Genomic DNA, 22,131 nt, shown 5'->3' on the forward strand with positions numbered 1-22,131 from the left:
ACGAGAAACCCTGAATTTCTTCTTCTGCGTAAAAAATTCCATGTGGGGGAAAAAAGCCTGTTAAGGGCTGGTGGGATCACCTCTCTGCTTTTCAACTCAAAAGACTTCCACTGGCCAAGCAGCAGTTGAGCTGATGTCACACCAGGCCTCTGTGCAAAGCCCCCCTCATATCCCCCCTCCCTTCCTCAGCCCTTCCATAACCTGCCACTTTTAAACAAAAAACAGGCCTCTCTCACATGCAAGAGCTTGAAGAATATTTTCTTTTTTTTTCTGTTGAAAAATCTTTTAGCGCTGAAAGCAGTAAAATAAAAACTCCAGGGGTTGGAAGGGGCCTGTGAGGACCGGTTGGCTGCTGCCTGAGAAGAGCCAGGGGTCGCCTTGGGGGGGGGGGGTTTCCAACAGCCCAACTGCTTCCGCAAGTACGGCCAGGGGGGTCTTCCCAGCCCCAGAAGGGCCAGAGCCTTCAGCAAAGACCCTCGGAAGAAGGAATGGAGACAAAAAGAGCAGCCACAGGGAAACAACCATCTATCGTATTTACAAAACCTCAATGCACATACATACATATTTATACCCAATGAGAAGGTCTGAGGGCAGCAGCCCCCCCCCCCCCCCCCCGGCAAGACTTTCCTCCCCACGGAGAGATGTTAAGGGAAACAAAAGTGCAATGATACAGAATATACGCCCGCTGTCCTGTGCAGGGCGTGCGTGTGTCTACACATCTCTCACGCACACCCGAACGTGCAACCACGCCATCCGTTCATCTAGGGAACAAAATGAAGGGCTGAACCCCAAATGCAGCCAGCGGAGGGCTGGGGGCTCCTTGCGTTGCAGGGGAAAGAGCTGAAAGTCTGCTTTCGCTCGCTCCAGTTGGGGATGTTTCCACAGAACAGTTCATGCGAAGCCAACGCCTGTCCTTTCCCACGAGGCAGAGTCCTGCTTTTCTCTGCTTCCTCCTCAGTTTCGCCATTTTTCACCCAGGCAGCTCCCGGTCCCGTCCACGGCCTCCTCCCATCTTCAGCACAGGCCGGGAGGGGTGGGAGGGCGAAGGAGGCATCGCCTGGAGGCGCGTTTCCTTCCTTGGCGGAGGCCCTCCTGCCCTACAGGGTCACTTCCTGGGAGCCGTCGTTGGGCAGGGCGAGAGGGAGCCCGTTCACATCTGCAAAGACAATGGCCTCAGTCCCCAGGTGGACAGCGGGCAGGGATGGGGCACCGGGACCCTCTAGCCCTCGTACCAGGCTTAGCAGCCACCGGGGACTGTGGGGAGGAGGGCAGAGAGGGGTGGCTGACTCCGGACCCCTGGGGGGTGCTGGGCGACATCCGACTCAGCTCTGGCAATGATGCGCTTCCCTGCCCAGGTGTGGCTTCGCTGGTGAAGTACCCCTTTGGTGCTGGCTGCCGAAGCAGCAGCTGTTGATATGCCCCTTCCACGTCCTGCAAGGGGAGAAGAAAGCTGCAGGGGGGGGCAGATAGGACCCCTCCCTGCCCCCCCATCCCCTCTCTGGCCATGCAACGCCCCCATCCACTTTGCCTCCCTCACACATCCCGGCTCACCTTGAGTTTGGTCAGCTTGAGGGTCAATTGCTGTATTGTCTGGAAGATGGCATCCGCCTCCCGCATGCCCTGCTGGCTGGGTGCCCTTGCCGGGGTCTCCCTGGTGCTCTCCTGGCAGCCGGGCAAAGGCACCCCTGGAGTCACAGATGGCGCCCAGCTCAAAGCACCCACTGCCTCCCCAACGCTCTCGGCACCTGCTTGGGGTTCCTTAGAGTCAGCCGGCAGGCTTAAGTAGAAAGTGTTTCCTGGAAGGAGGAAGAGGAGGAAGATGGCAACTCAGAGGGTCCTGTTTTGGGGAAGGGGCTCCCGGCCCTGAAAGGCCCCAGCTGTGTTTCAGTTCCTTTGCTTCCCCCTCCAACTGCTCCAGCTGGGCCAAATCCGCTGCAAGTGTAGGCAACGCCAGACTTTTGAACACCCTGAAACTCTCAAGCCCCTGGGGCCCAGCCAGGCCGCTGTTCTACCTGTCGAAGTGCAAAACGCCCAGGCTGGGAAAGGCACCCCGAGAAGCACCTGGGGAGGAAGGTGCCTGCTGCTGCTGCTTCTGAATTGCGTCCCTGCTTAAAACGCAACTCTCAGTGCTTGAATAGTCTCAATTGTGGTGGTGGGTTCCCCTTTGTGTGTTTGTGTGCACTGCCAAGAGTCACACGGGTGAGGTAGCGGTTGTAAGAATTTAAGCAATAAATAAAATAGCCCAGAGCGCTGAAGGGAAACAAACACTGCAGGGTGCTGCCCCCTTGTCCACCCCCCGCCCGCCTCAAAGGCAGCCCCGGCACAGGATCCTCCCTCCCTCCCTCGCCCACCCCCAGCCTCAGGGACCAGAGTGGCCCTGATTTCCCCCCCAAGGGCACAGAAGTAAGTCCTTGGCACAATCTGGTGGGTGGGTGGGGCTTCTAGTTTTGGTCTTTACCATCTGCATTAGGGGGGGCTCCAGCCTCAATTCCCGCCTGGCTGTCTTTCGCCATCAAGAGCCGAGCACTTTCACTCCCCTCCACCTCAGCTGTGCAAGAGACACCAGGAAAGAGAAAGTGTGTGGGGGGGGAGAGGGGGAGTTGGGGGAGGGGAGGAGAAACAACAATGGTCACCACTGGGAATCCCAGGAGGCTCCAGCCCGTCACCCACAGGAAAGCAGCAGAGAGGCAAGCAGAGGGAGCGAAAGGCAGGCGAGGAGGAAGCAGAAAAGGAAAAGGAGGGGGGAGGTGGCTCTTTCAAGGGGCTCTGAAGACCAGCTGTAACTAGCTGCAGATCAAGCCAAGGTGCCCAGCCCCTCCCCAAGGGCCACCAAGGGGGGGGGGGTCCCAGGGCCCTGGAGCTGCTGCCCCGTCACTCCTCTCTGCCACCCCTTTCTCTCCCCTCCCTTCCGTGCGGTTACCTTTCCGCACCACCAGGTAGCAGCTCGGAGTCTCAGACCGCTCGTCGCCTGCCTGGACTACAGGGCGCCCCACCTCCTCCAGGCCCTCGCCAGGCCCTGGATCGCTTGTGGGGCCCGTGTCCGGCTCTGGAAGGACAGGGACAGCAGACGCGTGGGGGCCCTTCGAGGGCTCCTCTTCGCTGGCGGATGCCAAGCCCCAGTGGCGGTTGTGGCCGATCCCCGAAGGGGTGGGGGTCAGGTCATCTTCGGGTTCGGAGTCCTGGCAGGGCAGGAAGCTGTGCAAGAGCAGCCTCCGCAGGGTCTCCACTGCAGGGGGGGGGGAGGAGAAGAAGGGAAGAGCCATCTTCAGTCCCATCCACACCGACCAAGCCCCCAAGCACAGCGGGAGGCCCCCGGGGGGCACAGCCTGGCCCTGGCGTGCATCCTGGATAAGGGGGCACCTACCGTCCCCCAGGGCGGATTCAGCCATGCTCTCCAAGCAGGGAAACCTCTGAGGGGGGGCTTCTTCCAGAGGGGGCAACGGAGGTGTGGTGAGTGGGTTGCCTTCCTCCTCCTCCTCCTCGTCCGGGTGCCCAGCCTCCAGCCGCTCGGCTGCGAAGGCTTCGGTCGGAGTGTGATCTGTGAAGGAGGAGCGGGTAGCCTGAGAAGCAGCTTGAGGGGAGGAGGAAGAGCTGCCCCCTCCTCCCATCCAGTGTGGAAGAACTGGCCAAACAGGGGCAGGAAGGGAGCAGATGCCCCTGCAAAGCTCTCCCCCTCCGGCAGCCACTGCCTACCTGATACCCCTTCCTCCTCTTCCTCTGCGTCACAGCCGGGGGGGCTGCTCCCTTGGCCCAGCCTGGGGCCGATCTCGGCATCCGGGAAGATGAAGCTGCGGAGAAAGACGAGAGGTCCAATGTGGGAAGAGAGGCCCGGCCCTCCCCTTCCTGCCCCCTCCTGCGGGACCCTCGCCCACCTGGATGGGGCCGGCTGGTGGGGACACAGCTCCTGGGTGTGGGGCTGGGGGGGCAGCGTGGCCTTCTGCGTGGCACTCCTGACCGCCTCTTCTAGGAGCTCCATCCACCTGCCAGGAAAGAGCAGGAGACTTTTCTCAAGAGCCCCTTGAAATGGGGGAGGGGGGGAGGGAGAATGGGGGAGGCGGCAGCTTTAGTTCTTCTGCCTGAGCAGGCCTTGTAAACCCCGGGGTCCCTCAGCCAGCCATAGTTTGTTCAGGCTGAATTTGGGGGCTCCCTCCCCCCCCAAAAAGACCCACCCAACAACAGCCTGCTCTTCCTCTTGCCCCCCGCCCTCCCCGTGGGGCAGCCCCAGTGCCCCCCCTGCCCCCCCTTTCCCCTACGTGTTCTTCTCTAGGGAGGTTGAGGCGACCAGCTCGTAGATCTGGGGGCCCAGTTCGGAGGTGCAGATGATGAAGAGGGCGCGCTTGTCTGCAGAGGGAAGCAGAGGCCGGCGGGGGCCGTGCTCAGCACCTCCACCTTCCGCCCAAGACACACGACACCCCAGCCTCAGAAGCCCCCGCCAAGCTCTTGAGCCCCACTGGGGAGGGGGCCGGGCTCACCGGTGGCCACGGAGCGGATGAGGACGGAGCCAAGCCTGAGGACGGGGCTGAAGGTCTGCTTGGGGTCCGAGGAGCCCAGCACCGTCCGGCTGTGGCACTTCAGCACCAGCCTCTCGTCCTGCCGCTGGAGCAGCACCAGCAGGTCCCCCAAGAGCAGCACCTGCAAGTCTGGGGGGGGGGGGGGGGACGACGGATGGGCAGCCTTCTCAGCATGCCTGCCCCACCCCAGCAAAGGGACCCCCGTCCTCTTCCTTTCCCAAGGAAAAGCGGCAGGCGGGTGTTTTTTTTTTTTCAAAAGCCAGCCAGACCCTTCCTCCCCCCCAAAGAGACCCCTCCCCTTCGGCCCCTACAGACCCACGGTCTTGTCCTTGCTGATGCGCCAGAGCAGGGGCCCTTCGTGGATCATCCGGCGGCCTCGCAGGTCCAGGTTCTGGGCAGGGCAGGCAGGAAGCGGTCAGCTGGGGCCACACAGGGACCCCCTCCCTCCACAGGCGCTAGGCTTACTTTGAACTCCGCTGCGATGGGATTGCTGGTCCGCTCCAGCGAGGTGGCATCCAAGCGCTTCTGATAGGACTCCAGGCGCTGCTGGTTCTCCGCCTGCTTGACCGCCTCGTTCACGTACCGGAGGGCCTCCCGGCACTGGTCCCGGGCCCGGCAGAGTTTTCGGTGGTCCGCAGTCTGTGCTGTGGGAGAGGAGTCAGAGGGGAGGGGTCAGCAGAGGGGAGGGGAAGGGGGCTGCAGTCTTGCGGGGGAGCGGACGCCCACCTGAGGAGTGCTTGATGAGGCTGTCCAGCAGCAGCGGGTACTTGGTCAGGCGCTGCATCTCGGAGATGATGAGGTCCTTCAGCTGCAGCCGGCGGCACTGCGGGTGGCTCTCGGCGTCCTGGGGAGCAGCACAAAGCGGGATGGGTGGGTGCCCCCCCCGCCCGCATGAGTCCCAGGCAACCAGGCGATACGAGGGGGGGCACTTCATACGTGCTCTTCCGGCCGCCTCCATCGATTTTTCCCTTGAGCACAACAACCGCCCCCCCGGCTCTTCCCCGCCCCCTGAGGGTCCCCCACCTGCATGAAGAGCTGAAAGCGCGTCTCCTTCCGCTTCTTGGTTCTGATCAGCTCCAGCGCCATGGACTGGTAGGCACAGAACTCCGCAGCCACTTGCTGGAATTCCTCAAGCGCAGCCCCATCGAACTAGGGAGGAGGAGGAGGAGGAGATGGGGGTCGCCCTGGGAGCAAGGTCCACTCCCACCCAGGCCCCAAGGGCCCCCCCTCAGTGGCTCACCCGTGAAAGCATCAGGTCTCCGACCTCCTTCACCACCGGCCCCTCTTCTCGCAGCTTCTTCATAGATTCCGACAGGGAGTCTGGGGAGGAAGAGAAGGTGGGGCGGACTAAGAGGAGCCAAGCCCCCCACCCCCTCCTGAGGAAAGGCACCCCCACACAAACACACCTCTCTCCCCCACCTCAGCCCCACTCAGTGTTAACGCTGCTCTTTAATCCCCTTCTACTGAATTCGCCCCGGAGGAGAGCCCAGCAACACCCCAGGCCCAGCCCATTGTGACCCCATCCCGTCATTTCGGTGCCCGAAGAGACCCAAAGTGGCGTCCACCCCTTCTGGGACAGCAGGCGGCAGTCCACCCTGCCAGTCCAGGGAAAACCACCTCCAAACTTTCCCCGTGACTTTCTGTCTGCTCTGTTCGTTCCTCGTGTCCCCTGACAGCTGCATCCAGCGGGACCCCCGGAGCCCAAGGGACGGGGGGGCAGCCTTACTGTGGATCTCGATCAGCTCCGGAAGGTTGGGGAAGAGCAGAGCCAGCTCCTCCCGGGACAGATGCCCCTCCCTCCTCAAGCGCTGGTAGAAAACGAGGTCGAGCACTCGCAGCGTCCGCAGGTGGGAGGCCTCGGTCACAAAGAGCTCTGGGGGGGGGGAGCGATGTGGACCAGATCAGATCTAGCTGGGCCCCAAGGGCCCTTTGGAAACTCAGCCAGGTCAGGGAGCGACTCAGGGCCCAGCTGACTTCTGTTCCTCCACCCAAGGGACAGGCCATCCCCAGGGTTTCTCTGAGGACACCCCCCCCCAGGGACCTAGCTGCCCCCCCCCAGTTCCTCCTCCCTCACCATTGATGACCTCCTGGCGATCGATCTCCCGCTGAGGCAGCTGGGCAGCCACCTCCCGTCCCACCGTGTGCTGCCAGTTTTGGGAGTCCAGCTCCATTTCAAGGTCCGAGAACTGTCCGAGCTCGTCCTCCAGCAAGTGGGGCAGGAAGGCCTCTGAGCTGAAGCCCAGGCTGGGCGACTCGATGCTCCTGCCAGGACAGGAAGGGGTCAGGCTGGGCCCCAAGAGGAAGAGGGCAGGTGTCCCAGACCCCATACCCCTGGCAGCAGATCTCTATCCACTCAGTCTAGGAGGAGAGGGGAAAAGGGAGGAAACCAAGCAAGGATCCCCCCACCCCCATGGAAAAAGGAGGATGGGGACTGGGCTGCCTGGGGTAGGGGTGTCTATCTACAGCTGCTGGATTTAAAAGTGAACCCCTGATCCCAGATGGGGAAATCTCTCCCGGCCCCTGGTCTTCTTCCCACTCACCTGCGCCCCATTTTGGGAGTGTATGGTGGGGTGGGGTTTTCCAGGGACCTGGAGACCGGGAGACATCACAGAATCAGCCCAGGTCAAGCATCCCTCCCACCCCCAATTCCGTCACCCCCTTCCTTCCCTTGTGCTCAGCAGGAAACACTCCTCCCTCCCCCATTCCTTTCACCAATAGCCCCACGCTCTGCCCTCCCTTCAGAGGGGCAACACCCAGCTGGCCTCCCCTGGGCTTGGACACTGGGAAGATGCCACGGGCATGCCACGAAGCCACTCCTCTGCAAAGAGGCGCCATGTTACCGGGTGGAGAGGCTGGAGGCAGAGGACGATGCCGACTGGTGGAGCCGAGCAGCTTCCGCGGCAGCATCCATGTCGACATCGCTGCGGGAACGGGGGACGTTCTCGGCCTTGCGCAGCCGTCTCAGCTCCTCCCGCCCCTTCAGGCTCTCCGACCGGCCCAACCGGACCTCAGCCCTGGAACTGGAGGAAAGGGGAGGAGGCTGAGGATTTGGCATCACCAGGCACCCACCCCTCTCCCCACCCACAACGCCACCGTTTCCCAGACCGGCAAGTGGGCAAAGCAGCCAGGGAGACTCGGAGCTGGTGGTCATGAGAGAAAGAGGCTGGCCCAAAGGAGGAAGGACCATGGCCAAAGCTGGCCGAGCCCCTCACCTGTCCAAGTCCAGGAGGTCTTCGGGGAAGCTGCCTGTGGAAAGGCGCTGCAGGCCGGCCTCCTGGCCGTCGTGGTTCTGGCTGTTCTCAAAATGCTGGATAATGGTCCTCACGTTGCCGGGCTTAACTGTCAAAGAGGAAGCCATTAAGAATCTCCGCCACTGAGCCTGGCCCTCCAAAGAGACTGGACTGGGAGGGGGCCGAGGAGCTGCTGCAGACCCCGACAAAGGCTCCCCGAGTCCTGGGCTCTGCCCACTTCTCGGGAGGTGGATAGAGGGAGAAGCCCCGCCCTGGCCTTTCCTCTTCCCCCAGACCCGGCTGCCCGAAGGCCCCCAAGTGCCCTCGCAGCGAGGCAGCCAATGGCCTCCCTGGATTCCCACATCCGCAGCCACTGTAGAAGCCCAAATGGGGAAGGCGGAGGGAACGCCCGTTCCTGTCCAGAGGGAGGGGGGCCTGAATACAGGTCCTGGGAGCTATGATCGCCACCTTTGCGGGGGGGGGGAATCACACCCTCCCTGGTTGTGAAAGCAGCAGGGGGAAGGGGAGGGGGGCCAGCTGGGGGGGGAGAGAGAAGGGGTCGTGTTTACCTTCAACGGGGGACAGGGGGACATGAAATGCTGGAAAGGAAAACAGAAATGGGATGTCAAAACCAGGCTGATGGGGCTGATGGGAGGGGCCAAATGAAAAAGAGGGGGGAGGAGGCGGCAGCAGGATCCGCCCGGCCAGCCTGGGGGTCTGGGGTGGGGGGTGGGGTCTGGTAAGTGGGGAGGGGAGCCATTTGCAGGAAGCAGGAAGGCCCCAACCCGCCCCCTCCCCCGGGGGACTCACTGCTCTGAGAGGAGCTCTTGGGCTTGGCGATGTACTTCAGGATGGGGTTCCGCTTCTTGTCCTCCACTGTGGTCTCCTTCTCCTTCTTGCCGCTGCTGCTCTGTGGCCCCAAAAAAGGGAGAGGCGGGTCAGGGTGCCCCCGAGCCAAGGTTGGTTGGGGGAGGAGTACAGGGTCCCGCCCTTTCCGACTTCACCACCCACCTTCTTGGTCTTGGGGAAGAAAGGCAGCCACTTGTCTTTCTCCTGGGACTTCTCCACAACGCTGGCCGGCCGAGCCTCCCGAGGGCAGATCCCCATGTGGATCATGTAGGTCTTCAGGGCAAAGCTCATGGGGGAACTGCAAGGAGACGGGGGGGGGGGGCAGTCTGGCTGGAGCTCCGCCCCTCAGCACAGCCCTCTGAAACCTTCCCCTCCTCCCAGCTCCTGTGTCTCCGGTGGGAGCAACGTCTGTGTCCTCATGGAGCTCCCCGTGGTCCTGAAGAGGCCCTGGCCCAGGTTGGCTCTCGTTCAAGCCCTTCCAAGGAATGCCAAATGCATTCTGGGAGGGAGCCCAGGATATTCACCAGAATAGAGACCAGATTCTTTTTTGAATAGGTCCCAAATAGTTACTGCAAGCTAGCAAACTAATAATTTACCAGGGATAATCTTAATGAACTTTTCAGCAATCAATTACTTATCTTAAAGTTTTTAAGATGCTTTCCTGAAACTTACACGATATGAAGAACTGAACAGAAATTATACACTTAAAAAGAGGCCAGGATCACAAGAGGTCCTGAGTTCGGAGGAGACACTCACCTCCGATCTTCATATTTGGATCTAAAGTAGGAAAGAAAACATTACGTCAGACCCCTCCTTAAGCTGGTCTGGCATCCCGTTTTTTCCTTGCCCATTAAGTCTAGGACTGTGATGGCGAAGCTACGGCACGAGTGCCAGAAGTGGGCATGCGTGCCATCCCCAGCGGCCCTGCAGGTTTCCGGGGTGCGCATGCGTGCTGGCCAGCTGGTCTCTGTGTGTGCCGGAGCCCCGGAAACCCAAAGGCCAGCGCACCGGCCAGCTGCTCTCCAAGGTTCCGGGGCTCCGGCGCACGTGAAGATCAGCTGGCTGGCACCGGAAACCAGACGACCAGGCGGCCTTTGGGTTTCTAGGGCTCTGGCACGCGCACACACAGGCGTGCCGGTTTGGGTACTCAGTGCCGAAAAGGTTCGCCATCTCTGGTCCAGGACAATGTTCCTCAAATTTGGCAGCTTTAAGATGTGAGAACTTGAATTCCTCAGACGGCATGAATTCTGGATGTTGAAGTTGCTGCGTTTGCTCTAGATGACGAGTTCTTATCTGGGCTGAGCCCCGGCCAGCCCATCTGGCATCTGAGCGTGGCATTTCCAGAGGCAGTTCGAGGCAAACACTCTTCCAGAGAGGCCGACCCCTATCTCGGCCCCAACGGACCCTTCCCTCTCTCGCCTGCCCGTGGCACTCACAGGATATCTACCAGCTGCGCCATCTGCTTCTCGGCCACTTGGCGTTCCTTCTGGAGCTCCCCGTCCAACTCCAGCAGGTCATTCTCCCCATAGAGGCTCCCCAGACCCATCGTACGCTTTGTCCTGCAAGGGCAGAGAAGAGAGGGCCCACACAAAGGTTCTCCCTCCCTCTCGGAGACCAACCGAACATCACTAGGTGTCCTGAGCAAACTCCCATTTGCAGGGCCATCCAATCTGCTTTTCCCCGGGTTCGGCCTCGGCCCCCTTGGATGGGCCCACTGATTATTTCAGACCTGCCACAAGGGTGGATGGTGCTGACCTGTAATCTTGGATCTGCTCCTGGATCTCAGGCATGACGGCCTCCTGAACCTCCAAGAAAGCACTTTGGGCATCCTCTCCATTCCGCAGGCGAGCGTCTGGAGGGCACAAGGAAGCAGAAGGTGGGTGGGCTGCTGAGGAAAAGCCCGAGGGGGCACAGAGGCAGCTCTGACCTCAGAGCAGAGCACCGAAGCCACCTTCTCCTGCCCTTTACTCAGCCACCCTTCAGCCCCCCAGAATTCCTGCAGAGGGACACCTTAGCCAGCCTGGGCTCCGTGCAGACTGTTCTGCCCCAGCCAAGGACCCCAAAGAACGCAGCACACACAAAGTCCGTACAAACCTTAGTTTACTAATTAAGGACTACTACTGAGCTTCCTTAGTAGTTGTTCGAACACAAGTACAGTTTAAATTAGTCTTTTCTGAACAAGGGCTGTTAATTTAACTTCATTAACAGCCGACAAGAATCCAAAGAATAATAACTCAATTCTGAGGCACAATATTTCAGATAACCGTAATCTTACTGTGGTTGGCAGAATGCCCAGAAGCAATTTGCAGGAAAACTGACAAGAGATAAACAAGAGCCGAATCAAACGTTTCTGGAATCAAGATGCGAAGGAATAGGAACGAAGTTGTTTCCTGCAAATTGCATCAGTCGTCGTCCTTCCTTAAATAAGCTAGAGGAGTGGCCAATTAGCCCCAAGCCTTACTCTCGAGGAGACTTCCTCCTGAGGAGCCACTCCTGCCTTTTAACAGCTCTGCGCGCCCGTGCATCGAGAAGAGGCTCCTCCTCCTCTTCTTCCTCTTCACTTATGGGAGCTTCTGGAGGTTCTGAAGGCCCTGGCTGAATCCCCGCCTCTGGCACCACATCTTCTCCAGCCTCCTCATTGTCTGACTCGAGCGCCAGCTGCATAGGCTGCTGGCACAGCACCACACCAGCCTCCTCGCTGTCGGAATCAGCTACTAACTGCACAGGCCGCTGACGGGCCACAACATGGACTCACCAATTTCCGCCAACAGCTGATCGGAGACCTTGACTCTCAGGGGCTGCAGGAGGGGCAGAAAACACAAGGGTAACCACTCATGGGGACTTCTGCATGTTCCACTGCACCGAGGGTGGCGTCTCCCTTTCCTAAGGCCGCCCCACCCACGCCCCACTGAGGAACCACACATAGGGCAGGTGTGAGCACAGCAGGAGTGCCAAAAGCAGCAGGATGTGGGGAAGGTGACTGGCCACACTCACTGCAGTTTTGTCCAAGAAAATGTGCCAAATGTCCTTGCCCAGCGCCCGGGCCTCCTTGGGGCTCATCTGCTGGTAAACGTCCACACACAAATAGAGAAGCTGCAAGGAGAGAAGGACGGAAGCGTCATAGCAGGTCCAGAAACGAGAGGAAGCTGATAAAGATGCATCAGGTATGGAGGGGAAGGAAGCGAACTCAAAATGGGGCACTTCTCCAGCCCCAGGGAAGGAAAGGGATCCCCCAGGACGGTTACCAGGGGACTTGGGTCCGCTTGAGAGAAGATATAGCGCAGGAAAACTCCTAGGTGAGCCGGCCGCGTCTTCAGCTTCCCCAAATCTTGGAACAGAGAGTCGTTCTGCGATGGGGGGAAAGAGATGCTCAGCCAAGAGTACACAAACCCCCCCACCCGCTAGGCCTCCCTGCACCTCAAGGACCCTCTAGGGAGCGCCCCATTTTCGGAGGCATTTCTCAGCAAAAGCTGCAAAGAACAGCAGATTCCCCCTTGCTGGAGGACTTCAAATGGGGGCTGAAGGGTGTCCTTTTGAGAATGGCGTGAACTGACTTTAAGAGAAAGAGAAAGCACACTACCTCGTTGTCCAAGTATCCTGGGTCGTAATCCTCTTCTGGGCCGATGATAGAAGTTCGGAGCATGTGATCCAAACACTGCAAAGAAAAAGGGATTAAAATCTACTCAGAAAAGAGACGGAGGTGCCAAAGAGGAGGAGGAGGAGGAGGAGGAGGAGGAGGAGGAGGAGGAGGAGGAGAGCCACGAAACGTCTGCGCCATTGAACACCTCCATGTTCAGACATCAAACAGAGGCAGGAAGCAGAAGGCACCGTCTGAGGGGGCTCAAGACCAGACTGCAAGAACTGCAAGCGAGGGCTGCTCTCCCCACCCACCCTCGGGGGGGGGGGGAGAGTTTCTGCAGATCAGCCCTGCCTGCCCTCACCTGCTCTGTGGAGGGCGAGAAGGGGGTGTCGGAGCCTTGGCGTCGATGGTGCATGAAGAGCCGCGAGGCGGCAATGGGCGAGGTGTGAGGACTGTCTAGGCCAGGATCGGAAAGGACAGAGTTTCGGTTGAGAGAGATCTGTGCCAAGAGAAATCAGCATTCTCAGGTCAGCAAACACAGGCGCTTTCCCTGGCAACACGGGAAGGAGAAGCCCCTCTGTGCTTACTTCACTCACGGAAGGAAAGCGCTCCGTGCCCGAGTCCAGGCCGCTGTCGCCATCCTGGGAGTCAACGGAGAGGCCGCCTGCACCGAGACCAAGACAAGCCACAGCTCAAGTGGGCACGAGTGGCACACAGAGGAGGGGAAGGGGAACACCCGAAGGGCTCCCCGAGAACCAGCAGGCGGAAGCTCTAAGCCTCCCGAGGGCCCTTCCCACTTGGCCAGTCTACGATTCTCAAAAGGGGCAGCAGCAAAACTCACCGTCCGTCACCCGGGAGCCAAAGGAGCCGGAATCACTGGGCAGCCGGGGGGCATCCTGGGAGGCAGAGGGTGGGAGAGAGCCCCGTTGGCGCTTCCATAGCCAGGCCCAAGGACTACCCCTCTTTCTTCCAAGTCCCTGCAGGCCTTCAGGGAGCCAGCCCAGTCAAGGAGCCCCCCCCTTCTCGGCCAGCTGCTCTGCCCCCTTCCCTGCTCACCACCAGCTCTCCCATCTCCTGCCGAATTTTGAGCTGCAACTGGCTGACTCTCCGCCGAGCCCCTTCGATCTGCTCCTCAAGCAAAGAAGCGGGATTCTGACTGTAGATCTCGTAACATCGCTGAGGAGAAAGCCGGGGGGGGGGGTGTCATAGGCTTATTTGGGAACAAAATGGGAGGCCTTCCAAAAGGCTCCTTTCCTTGGGAAACCACAGCAAGTCTTTCAGCAGCCTTACTACTCCCACTTGCTGCTACTCGGTCAGTAAAACCAAATGGATGGGGGGTGGGGGACAGGCAGAAGGACCCAGACTCTGCCCCTGCAGTGAACCCAACCCAAGCTTCTTCGGAAGAGCCCAGCACAGACCCACTGGCGTTTCGACCCACACCTGCAATTCGGCCTCTTCCTGCTGCAGCATCTTTCTGAGGATCTGCGTTGCATGTTTCTGGACTTCTGGGTCCTGAAGTTGGCAAGGCCAGAGAGAGTTGAGTGCCGGTCTCCAGTTCTGCCCCCACAGAACTGACTCGGCCCCCTCTGCACCTCGGTGGTACCTGGGGTGGCTTTGGCCCAGCGGTGACCCGGTGGGGAGGCGGCGGCAATGGTGGTGGCGGTGGCGGGGGCCAGGTGCATGTGATTTGCGGGGTGCCTGCCTGTTGCCAGTTGTGCTGCGATCCCAGGAAGCCCAAAGACGAAGGAGGGGAACCCAACAGGGTGAGAGCAACGTAAGCACCAGCTTGGGGAGCAGAGGGCGGGAAGAGAGAAGCAGAGAGAGGACAGGGAGACCTTCAGCCGCTTCAAACGTGGACGGTTCTTGGGGGACGGAGGACGCCTCCGGGGACGAGGCAGCTGTGGGGGACCCATCTCCATCTCTGTGCCAAGCAGCCGCTGCGGCTCCAGGTTCCCCAGACCGCTGAAGGCCAGCCCTCCCGAGCCCTGCCCACTCACATCGGATGAGCTTCACCACTTCCAGGTGGGAGGTGTTGGTGACCACGGTCCCATTCACCTGCCGGGGAAAGCGAGAACAAGGTCAGGCTCAGAGAAGCCACCGGGGAGGTGGGGGGGTGAGATTGCAAGTTGGCCCACATTTATTTATAAAGAGACGGGGGCAGCAGAAGGCCAACAGTTGGGGCAGCCCTTGGAGACACCGCTCACCTTGACAATCCGATCGCCTTCCTGTACCCCGGCCTTCATCGCGGCTCCGCCTGGGGAGGCAACCACAGAGAGAGGAACCCATGGGGGGGAGGGTTGAGGTGGGGAGGGGATAGAAGGCACAAGAGAAAGGAGATGGGGAGTCCTGCGTAGGAAAGCCGGGGGTGGGAGGGAGAAGGCTGCTCAGGGGGGCCTTTAAGAGGCATTGGGAGCAGCCCCCATAACCTGCCCAGTTAAGAGGTGCGGAGCTGCCAGCTGCCTTCCGAGCCCAGCTCTGCCCAACTCCTCCCTGTCCTCCCACCCGCTCACGGTGACAGCTCAGTCGGGGCAGTGGGGCAGCAGGAGCCCACCCACCCACGGCCTCTCCTCACCTGGCCGGACGGATTGCACCAGCACAATGCGGTCCCCGCTGACGGTGAAGCCGAAACCATGTTCGTCTTTCTGGATGATGACACAGCGCTGGACCAGCCCTGCCAAGGCAAGCCAGGCCCCTTTGGTCCGGACCCCTTTTCTCCCGGGAGGGACCCTCCGGACATCGGTGCTGCATCCATAGTGAAAGGCCTCCACTCTAGCACGCGCTCCCCCCCCTCCTCCTCCCCCCCCATTTCCCCCCAGGAAAGACCCAGGGCTAAGCAAGGAAGCCTCCCTGGCAGGGCTGGGCGTGGACCGGGTCTTGCTGGAGCAGGGAACAAGGTGTCAGCCCCCCCAATGACACATGCTGCAGACTCCCACCCCCACTGCTCCCCCTGCCAGCTCAGCCCCCGGTGCAAACTCTGCTTTCTCAGCGCCCCCCCCCCCCCCGCCCAAAAGGAGCAAAAGAGGCACCTGTGGTCTCGCCGGAGTCGGAGGGCTGGCGATGGTGGCTGGGCGAGCGCCGTTCCGGAGCTGAGTCACCCAAGGAAGACAGGGAGCCCAACCTGGATGGAGAGAGAAAAGGGAAGGCAAGGCTGCAGCCCATCACCCTGGCTGCACTGTGAGGGTCTCCCCCGACACCCCATTTCCTCCCCACAGGGCCCACTGGAGGCCAGGAAGAAACTGGAGCAGCAAATCTGAAGGCCTGGAATCTCAGACTGACCCGTCAGCAGGAATTTCAGGAGGGGGTCCTGGGGCTTGAGCTCTCTGCCCGAGCCTGGGGGCAAAGGTCAAATGGACCTCCTCCTCCTCCTCCAATGGGGAGGAGAGGCAGCTTGATCTTGTCCAAAGTTAGAAGCTCTGGACCTCAAGAAGCCATCTCCTCTTTGACCGGACTTGCAAGGGTGGAGGGGTGCTGGCTGGTTCCCCCCCAACCTTCTGTAGCTTTGCCCCCTCCGTCTCCCTCCTGGGCAGAGCAGAACCTAATCCTGGGGAGCCAAGGAAAGCCTGGGAAAAGGCTGCAGCATGCCAGCAGTGGGGCCAAGGAGCCACGGGCGAGACGCTCAGGGGGCAAACCCAGGCCAGCCCAGGCAGAGCACACTGGGGAAGAGGGGCACTTGGAGGGCCAAGGCAGGCAGGGCGAGGAGCGTCTGATCTTACCAGGCGGCAATGGGGCTGACGGAGGAGGGCACAACACAAAGCGGCAACGTGCAGGAAGACAAACAAGAATGGAGAGTTAATGCCCGCAGCCGAGTGGGCAGGAGCTGTGGGCCCTTGTGCCCTAGGCAGAGTCTCTCCGTGGGGCGCCAACACCAGGGGATTGACCCCCAATCTCACCCTCCTCTTTGTCTTCGTTCCTGTAAGGGTGTCCCACCTTGGCAACTGTGGACTTCAACGCCTAGACGCTTTCTATCTAAGGCCACCAGTTTTCTTAGGCGTTTAAATCAATGCATTTCAGGCCTCTGACTAGACTTGGCTTCTGCCTGCTGTATTTTTATTAAACATTATTAAGCCACTTAGACTTGTTCCTACTCAGGCGTGGAGATCCGTGGGAGAACTCTTCTGCAGCCCATCCCCTCCTGAGGACTTTAGAGTCCATTTTGCAGTCCCCATGTGCCCGGCCCTTCAAAGACCAGCCAAACCCATCCCTTCCACTGGGCATTAAAAGAGGCCGCTGGTCCAATCTACTTTTTAGCTGGGCTTCTACTATAACTCTGGATTTATTTCTATTTCTGCAGTCGCCTGCGTGCCTCCCTCTGTGACCCCTGTGGAGCCAGTAAATCCAATAAAGAAAGCAGACTCCAGATTTGTCCTCCTGACTTCCTTTTATTTCAAAATTTGCTGCCTGAAATCTGCTGAAAGCAAGCAAGCCGCCTGACTGGCCTCCTTGGCCGGCTGTTTGCAAAAAGGCAAATGCCACTTGGAGGACTTCTCCCATTCACCTGAAGGGACTGGGAAAGGCGGTAGGGATCTCCTCTGCAGGCCAAAGTCCTACACTCAGCTCTACCTGACCTCCTGCAGCCCGTTCAGGAGCAACTCAGCTGTGAGGGTTGGGGGGCCCCACCAGTGGCCACACACACACACACACACACACCCCACACTCCACAACCCATCCTTCAAGCAGCATGTGAGGCTTCGAGCTTCGAATATCAGAAGCTGCTTCTTGCCTGCAGCTCTGGAGACATTTATTCCCCACCCACTGAGCACCCACCAAGCAATGCCAACTCTTGTAAAATAAAAGGAGCCGAAATGAAAAGACAAGAAAAGGGGAACCCTCGTTTGGCCCGTTCTGGCATCCAGGACTCGACCCCCAGCAGCATGTGGGGCGCAGGCATAGGCGCTTGCTATGAGCATCAGACCCCTGCACTGACCTGCGCCATGGGGGGGGGCGCTGCCCGCTAAGGACCCCAAAGGTGAAAAGCCACGCCCCAGAGCAGGGACGAGGGAGGAGACTTGAGGCTGCCAAGAGCGCAGGAGGTGGACCATCAACCGGACTCCACCAACTCCCCACGGGAGACCTCCCCCTCCCCCAAGCCTCCTTTGCCCTGCCCAGGAAGGCAGTGCCCCCAGATTGCCCTGCCCCTGGGGTTATTTACCCTGGGTGGGTAAAATGAGGACCCAGATTGTTGGGGGGAATATGCTATTTAGTATACTGTCTTTGGAGTAAGCCGCCCAGAGTCTTCGGAGAGTGGGCGGCATAGAAATATGAATAATAAAATAAAATAAATATTTCTATCGATGAATAGATGCCCAATGGCAGGATGGATGGCAAAGCAATGAAAAAAGGGCAACAAGGAGATGCCATATTCTTAGCCGCTCCAGAAATAATGGACCCACAGCTACTGATCTGAGCAACTGACCCACGTGGGGCTAGCTGGCTGAGACCAACCGGGTCCAGAGCGCCCTCGCACCAGCCTTGACACCGGTGGTCTCTCCAAGCCCCCCAGAGATCTGTTGGTGGCCGTTTGGTGCCCCCGCCTCAGTTCTCTGCCAATGACCTGGGGAAGGGGAGACTGGCATCTGCTTCCAGGGCTGGCCAAGGGGGCTGGAAACAGACAGCAGCCAAAGGGGAGGAGCAGAACGGCTGACCCACATGCTTGCAGCCGAGTCGTCTTTTGGGAGATGCAACAAGGAGAAGTGACTGTTTGGGGCAGCCCCCCTTCGGCTCAGGAACCCCAGCAACAAGGGGGGTGTCTTACCTGGGCAAGCGAGGGTGCCTTTTACTGGCGCGTCTGGCGTAAAGAGGAGAAAAACAGAAAGAGAAGGGGACAGCGGCCGAGGCAGCATGGAAGGAGAAAGAGAAGAGGAGACAGGCGGGCGTGAAAAACAGGCAGAGGGGCACAGGGCAGCCCTGGGCTGAGAGACTCTCTTGCCCAAATCGCTTTTCTTTGACGGACGGAGCTGCCTTCCACAGAACCCACGGACCCCCCCCCCATTTCTCTCCATCTGCAAACAGGACCAGCGAGGCCAAAGGGTTTCTGCGCTCGTACAGAATGCTTCCTGCTCTCGGCCCCTTAAAAAACAAACCCAGAGCACGCAGACCCCCGTCGGGCCGCCCACTGCCAGCCTTGCCACTCTCCTGCTCGAAACCCAAGCCGAACTAAAAATAGCTCTTGGCCACTGCACAGCGAAGCGTTTCTGGGGACAAAAAACAGACCTTCGCTCAAATGAAGGGAAGACCCAGTAGGTCCCCGGGTTGCTCACCAGGCCCGATTCATGGCTAGTGCCAGAGGCAGCTCCAGGGGGACCCCAAAGAATGGCAGCCCCAACCACCCGGGCACCCCAGACATAGGCCAAAGCCCCAGGCACACCGTCCCGCTTCCCTTAGCCCACCAAGTCTAACGAGAGGAAAGCAAGCCGGAAACAGAAACAGGGTGGGAGGCGGCTTTAAATACCTTCAGTTCATGAGGACTAGAAGCATTTCTGCCTCTGGATAAAAAGAAGCAGAACTGGGAGGAGGGGCCATGCTGAATCCCCCGAGAAAGTTTTTTTTTTTTTTTGTTAAGAAAATTCAACTGGCACATGCTACAAAGAAGCTGCTTCTTAAACGCCCAGCAATTCAGACCCCACTTCTGAGGAGCAAAGAGGACTCTGAATTTTCCTGATCTTGCATAGCCATAAAATAAAACACCCCGGGAGTCTTCTAAGCCTTCTGCTCCCACCCCTCCAGGGGCAGAAAACCAGCAAGAGCCAACGGATGCAAAGAGGGGCCCGACTTCCAAGAGCGGGGACATCTTCCAATCTGACCCCTGTACAGCGAAGGGGGTTCATGCAGAAAGGGGAGGGAGACCCTCAAAGCAGCCTCTCCTCCCATGCACACGATCCCCTCACAAGAGGGGCAACTGCAAAGCAGCAACACTGCCCCATCCAGACAGTGGGGGGGGGGGGGCGGTGGGTAGTACAGCTCAGCCCCAGTGCTCCGCTGCAGCAAGCAGATTTCTGCAAAGACGGAAAGTCGGCCAACAACCACAATTACAGGCAGAGAGGGGTAATTACATCTCCCTCCATGGGATCAGCATCCTTTCCCTCCCCCCCCCACTCCCCATCCCACTAGTGTTGTGTCTTGGAAGGGGGGGGTTGCATTTTCAGAAATCCTGTCTCTGTCCAGTGGGAAAGCGACACTCAGCAGTCTCAAGCAATGGGGGTGTCCAGAACTAGCCTGGGGGAGACCTCCAGCACACTCCTGGGACACACACACACTGGGCTTGCAGCATGGTGCAGGGGCCGATGGCAAGGCGGGGGTGCTGCACAAGCAGGAAGTGTCCTGCCTCTTCCATCTTCCATCCTGGAGGTGTTATGTCTTTGGGGCTCTAAACAGATTTAAACACACACACATCTGTGGGAGGGTCCAGGGAGGAACTGAAGGACTTTCTCAGGTCATCCCTGGTGTCAACACATCTTGGGAATCACACGGGCACACAGAGCCACCATGATGGCTTCCTTAGCATTGGCCTGTAGGATCCCTCACCGCTGGCTGAGCTCACACATCCTGCCAAGCGAAACAAGCACTAACCACACGATGGCCTCATTCGGGGGAGAGCCAGTCTGGAAACTCGATCCCCAGGACGTGTCCTCAATGCCTCCCCACCAACAGCTGCCTGGGAATTGTGGGGGCTGAAGTCCGGCACATCTGGAAGGAGGCTGGCCCGGGGAAGGAGAACTCGGGCAGGGTGAGTCCCAAGCTCCTGCAGACACGACAACATGGAAGGCCGCAGGGAAGGCCGTTCAGGTTCTTGGCCCCTGGGGGGGAGCTGATCCCAGAAGATGAGAGTCCTCCCATCCAGAAGGGATTTCCTGGGCTGCAAACACCCTCCGGCCTCTCCAATTTCTGGAATCGTGGCTCTTTTGCCACAAAAGCTGTTTCAGCCGGCCTTCCACCAGTTGAAGAACAAAATGACAAAAACTCCAGATTTCCAAGACGGACATGCTGGAGGCTCCAAACTTTGCCCTCCTGGTGACATGCCACATTTAGGGGCCGATTCTGGGTCTGCTTCCCCCACCCCCACCCCAAATGTCAGTCCTGGAGACTTTGCCGTAGGGGCCTCTCTGCCAAGTCTGCAGCTCAGCTCAGCAGCCACGTTTTTCCAGCTATTGAACGTTGTGTGAACTGAACGAGAGAGGAATGCCAACTCCAGAGGCAGCAGCTTGCTAGCCATGGTTGATTTTGCAAAAGCTAAGCAGAGTCGGAAAGCCAGGAAGCTCTCGGATGAGAGACCACCACGAGATCAAAATTCTGCAGAAGCTTTACTTGCTGCCACAATTTACGAGGATGGTGCTTTTTAACATAACAAAACATGGGACTCTCTTTTGACACAGACTAGGAGGGTGGAGGACCAATACTGAAATAAAAATTAATAAATTTATGGCCTCCCAGAGGATTCAGCATGTTGCAGTGCTCACTGACGGCAAGTCTGTTTTTTTTTAAATTACTCACAACCGGCCACACAGCATTTTGCCTGAAAACCTTCCTGCCCACTCAGCTGCGGAGAAGGGATCACCACGTTAGGTTAGATGTGGGGCAACGTCACTTCAGGAGGGCCCAGGCTACAGGCTTGGCACTGTTGGAGGAAGGCAAAGCCAGGGAGCCACACAATGGCTACAGGCCACGCAGGGACTCCCCCTCTCTGAAGGACCGAGTCCCACCTCCTGCTAAGCAGCCTCTTCTTCACAGGGCTGTGCTGAGCAAGCCACTATTTTATGTTTACGTGAGATGCTGAGCCACAAACCTCAGGGTTAAAGCAGCTCCTCCCACCGGGTCAGAGCCAAGGAGGTCAGCGTTGGTCCTGTACCTCTGCCCGCAGGGAGCTCCCCCACATCCGCAGTCCACCCTGGAATATTTCTGCACCCAGCAGGCCCTGGGCACCAGGTACACTTGTTTGTTGGCCCTGACTGTGGGCCCTGAACGAGGGCCACCAGGACACAGCCTGAGCCACCCATGGGGGGGGCATCCTAGCACCCGAGAACCAAAGGGGGGGGGAGGCAAAGGGTGTCAGAGCATGAAGGGAGATTTTCTTCCCAGACAGATGCCAAGGCAGAGACCAAGGCACGGGGGCCACCTTTCTGCCCATCCATGTCCAGTCCAGGGAGAAGACAGGAGGAAGCCCAGCTGAAGCCCCCCAGCCCCCCACCACCACAGCGCCCGGCATACCTGTCCAGGGCAGGGGGGCGCATGTTCATGGTTTGCAGTCAAGTCCAGCACCCCGAGGCGGAGGGCCCTGCTTCTTCGGCTGGCGAGGAGGAGGAGGAGGGAGGAGGAGGAGGAGGAAGGTGCGTTGCAGCCACCAGCTGCAGAAGGAGTCACTTCCCCATCCCGGGTGGGGGGCATCCAGGCAGCCCCCCCCCCCACCGTCGCGGTGCCCAGGCCTCCTTTGCTTCCTTTTGCAGGAGGGTCCTTGGCAGATCTGACGCCTACATTGAACGGGCTGGAGGGGGCCCTTCTTCCCCCCCCCCCGGCTCAGAAAGGCTGCCGGGGGGGCCAGCAGATCCCCGTCAGGATCTTAAAGACCGAGCAGATCAAAACAGCGGATGATCCACTTTTACCAGCAGGGCATCTGTCGGCCGAGGCAGGCAGGCGGGCAGGCGGGCAGGCGGGCGGGCGGAGGGGGTGGGGGGGGGCGCGAAGCCAGCCAGGAAAACCGCTCCGGGGCTTCCCGTCTTCCGCTCGGCCGCCCAGGAGGAGAAAGTCCGGGCGGGGATCCGCCTCCGCTGCCCGGCGCTGCTCGGGGGGGGGGGGCCGGGGGGCTCCTCCTGCGGGGGGAGGGGAGACGGGGGTCAGCGCGGCCTGCAGCGGGGGGGGGATGGGGGCCGGGGGAGGGAGGGGGGGAGGGAGGGGCGTCGCCTCCCGGGAAGACCCCCCGCTTCCCCTCCCCCTCCCCCTTGCAGAGGGTCCCGGGTGGGTCGCTGCTTCC

The 22,131-nt window shown here is 59.7% G+C and overlaps 1 protein-coding gene across 6 annotated transcripts; it reads right to left on the reverse strand.

Annotated features, from left to right (window-relative positions):
• Positions 1-508: 508 nt before the first annotated feature.
• Positions 509-21,943, reverse strand: ARHGEF11 (Rho guanine nucleotide exchange factor 11). 6 transcript variants are annotated; one of them, XM_070951151.1, is made up of 42 exons: positions 21,372-21,943; positions 17,923-17,955; positions 15,197-15,288; positions 14,743-14,841; positions 14,375-14,424; positions 14,168-14,225; positions 13,774-13,955; positions 13,611-13,682; positions 13,227-13,346; positions 13,012-13,066; positions 12,767-12,834; positions 12,532-12,669; positions 12,171-12,245; positions 11,836-11,937; positions 11,585-11,683; positions 11,346-11,388; positions 10,346-10,442; positions 10,027-10,149; positions 9,347-9,367; positions 8,753-8,888; positions 8,552-8,651; positions 8,311-8,340; positions 7,724-7,850; positions 7,352-7,531; positions 7,052-7,099; positions 6,586-6,773; positions 6,238-6,384; positions 5,752-5,831; positions 5,535-5,660; positions 5,238-5,355; positions 4,977-5,155; positions 4,827-4,902; positions 4,473-4,640; positions 4,254-4,341; positions 3,873-3,980; positions 3,694-3,788; positions 3,365-3,538; positions 2,921-3,226; positions 2,459-2,548; positions 1,552-1,796; positions 1,233-1,431; positions 509-1,156 (listed from the first exon to the last, which is right to left on the reverse strand). In XM_070951151.1, exons 1-42 carry the CDS (start codon positions 21,398-21,400, stop codon positions 1,098-1,100), a joined length of 4,623 nt encoding a protein of 1,540 aa, XP_070807252.1. In that variant the 5' UTR covers positions 21,401-21,943; the 3' UTR covers positions 509-1,097. The 6 variants fall into 6 exon arrangements, with proteins under 6 accessions (XP_070807252.1, XP_070807251.1, XP_070807254.1 ...); XM_070951150.1 differs by having other exon boundaries at positions 12,758-12,834; XM_070951153.1 differs by lacking the exon at positions 17,923-17,955 and having other exon boundaries at positions 12,758-12,834.
• Positions 21,944-22,131: the final 188 nt, after the last annotated feature.

This window comes from Pituophis catenifer, unplaced genomic scaffold (genome assembly GCF_029215685.1).
Source record: "Pituophis catenifer annectens isolate HBS135680 unplaced genomic scaffold, rPitCat1.0.hap2 SCAF_10, whole genome shotgun sequence".
Classification (NCBI taxonomy): Eukaryota; Metazoa; Chordata; class Lepidosauria; order Squamata; family Colubridae; genus Pituophis; species Pituophis catenifer.

Coding starts and splice junctions, on each gene's coding strand:
- ARHGEF11 (XM_070951150.1), bottom strand. CDS start 21,400: ATGAACATGCGCCCCCCTGCCCTGGACAG. Junction 1,797..2,458: donor AGCCCCCCCTAATGCAGATG/GTAAAGACCAAA, acceptor TCCTCCTTCCAG/GAAACACTTTCTACTTAAGC. Junction 1,157..1,232: donor CCCGGTGGCTGCTAAGCCTG/GTACGAGGGCTA, acceptor TTGTCTTTGCAG/ATGTGAACGGGCTCCCTCTC.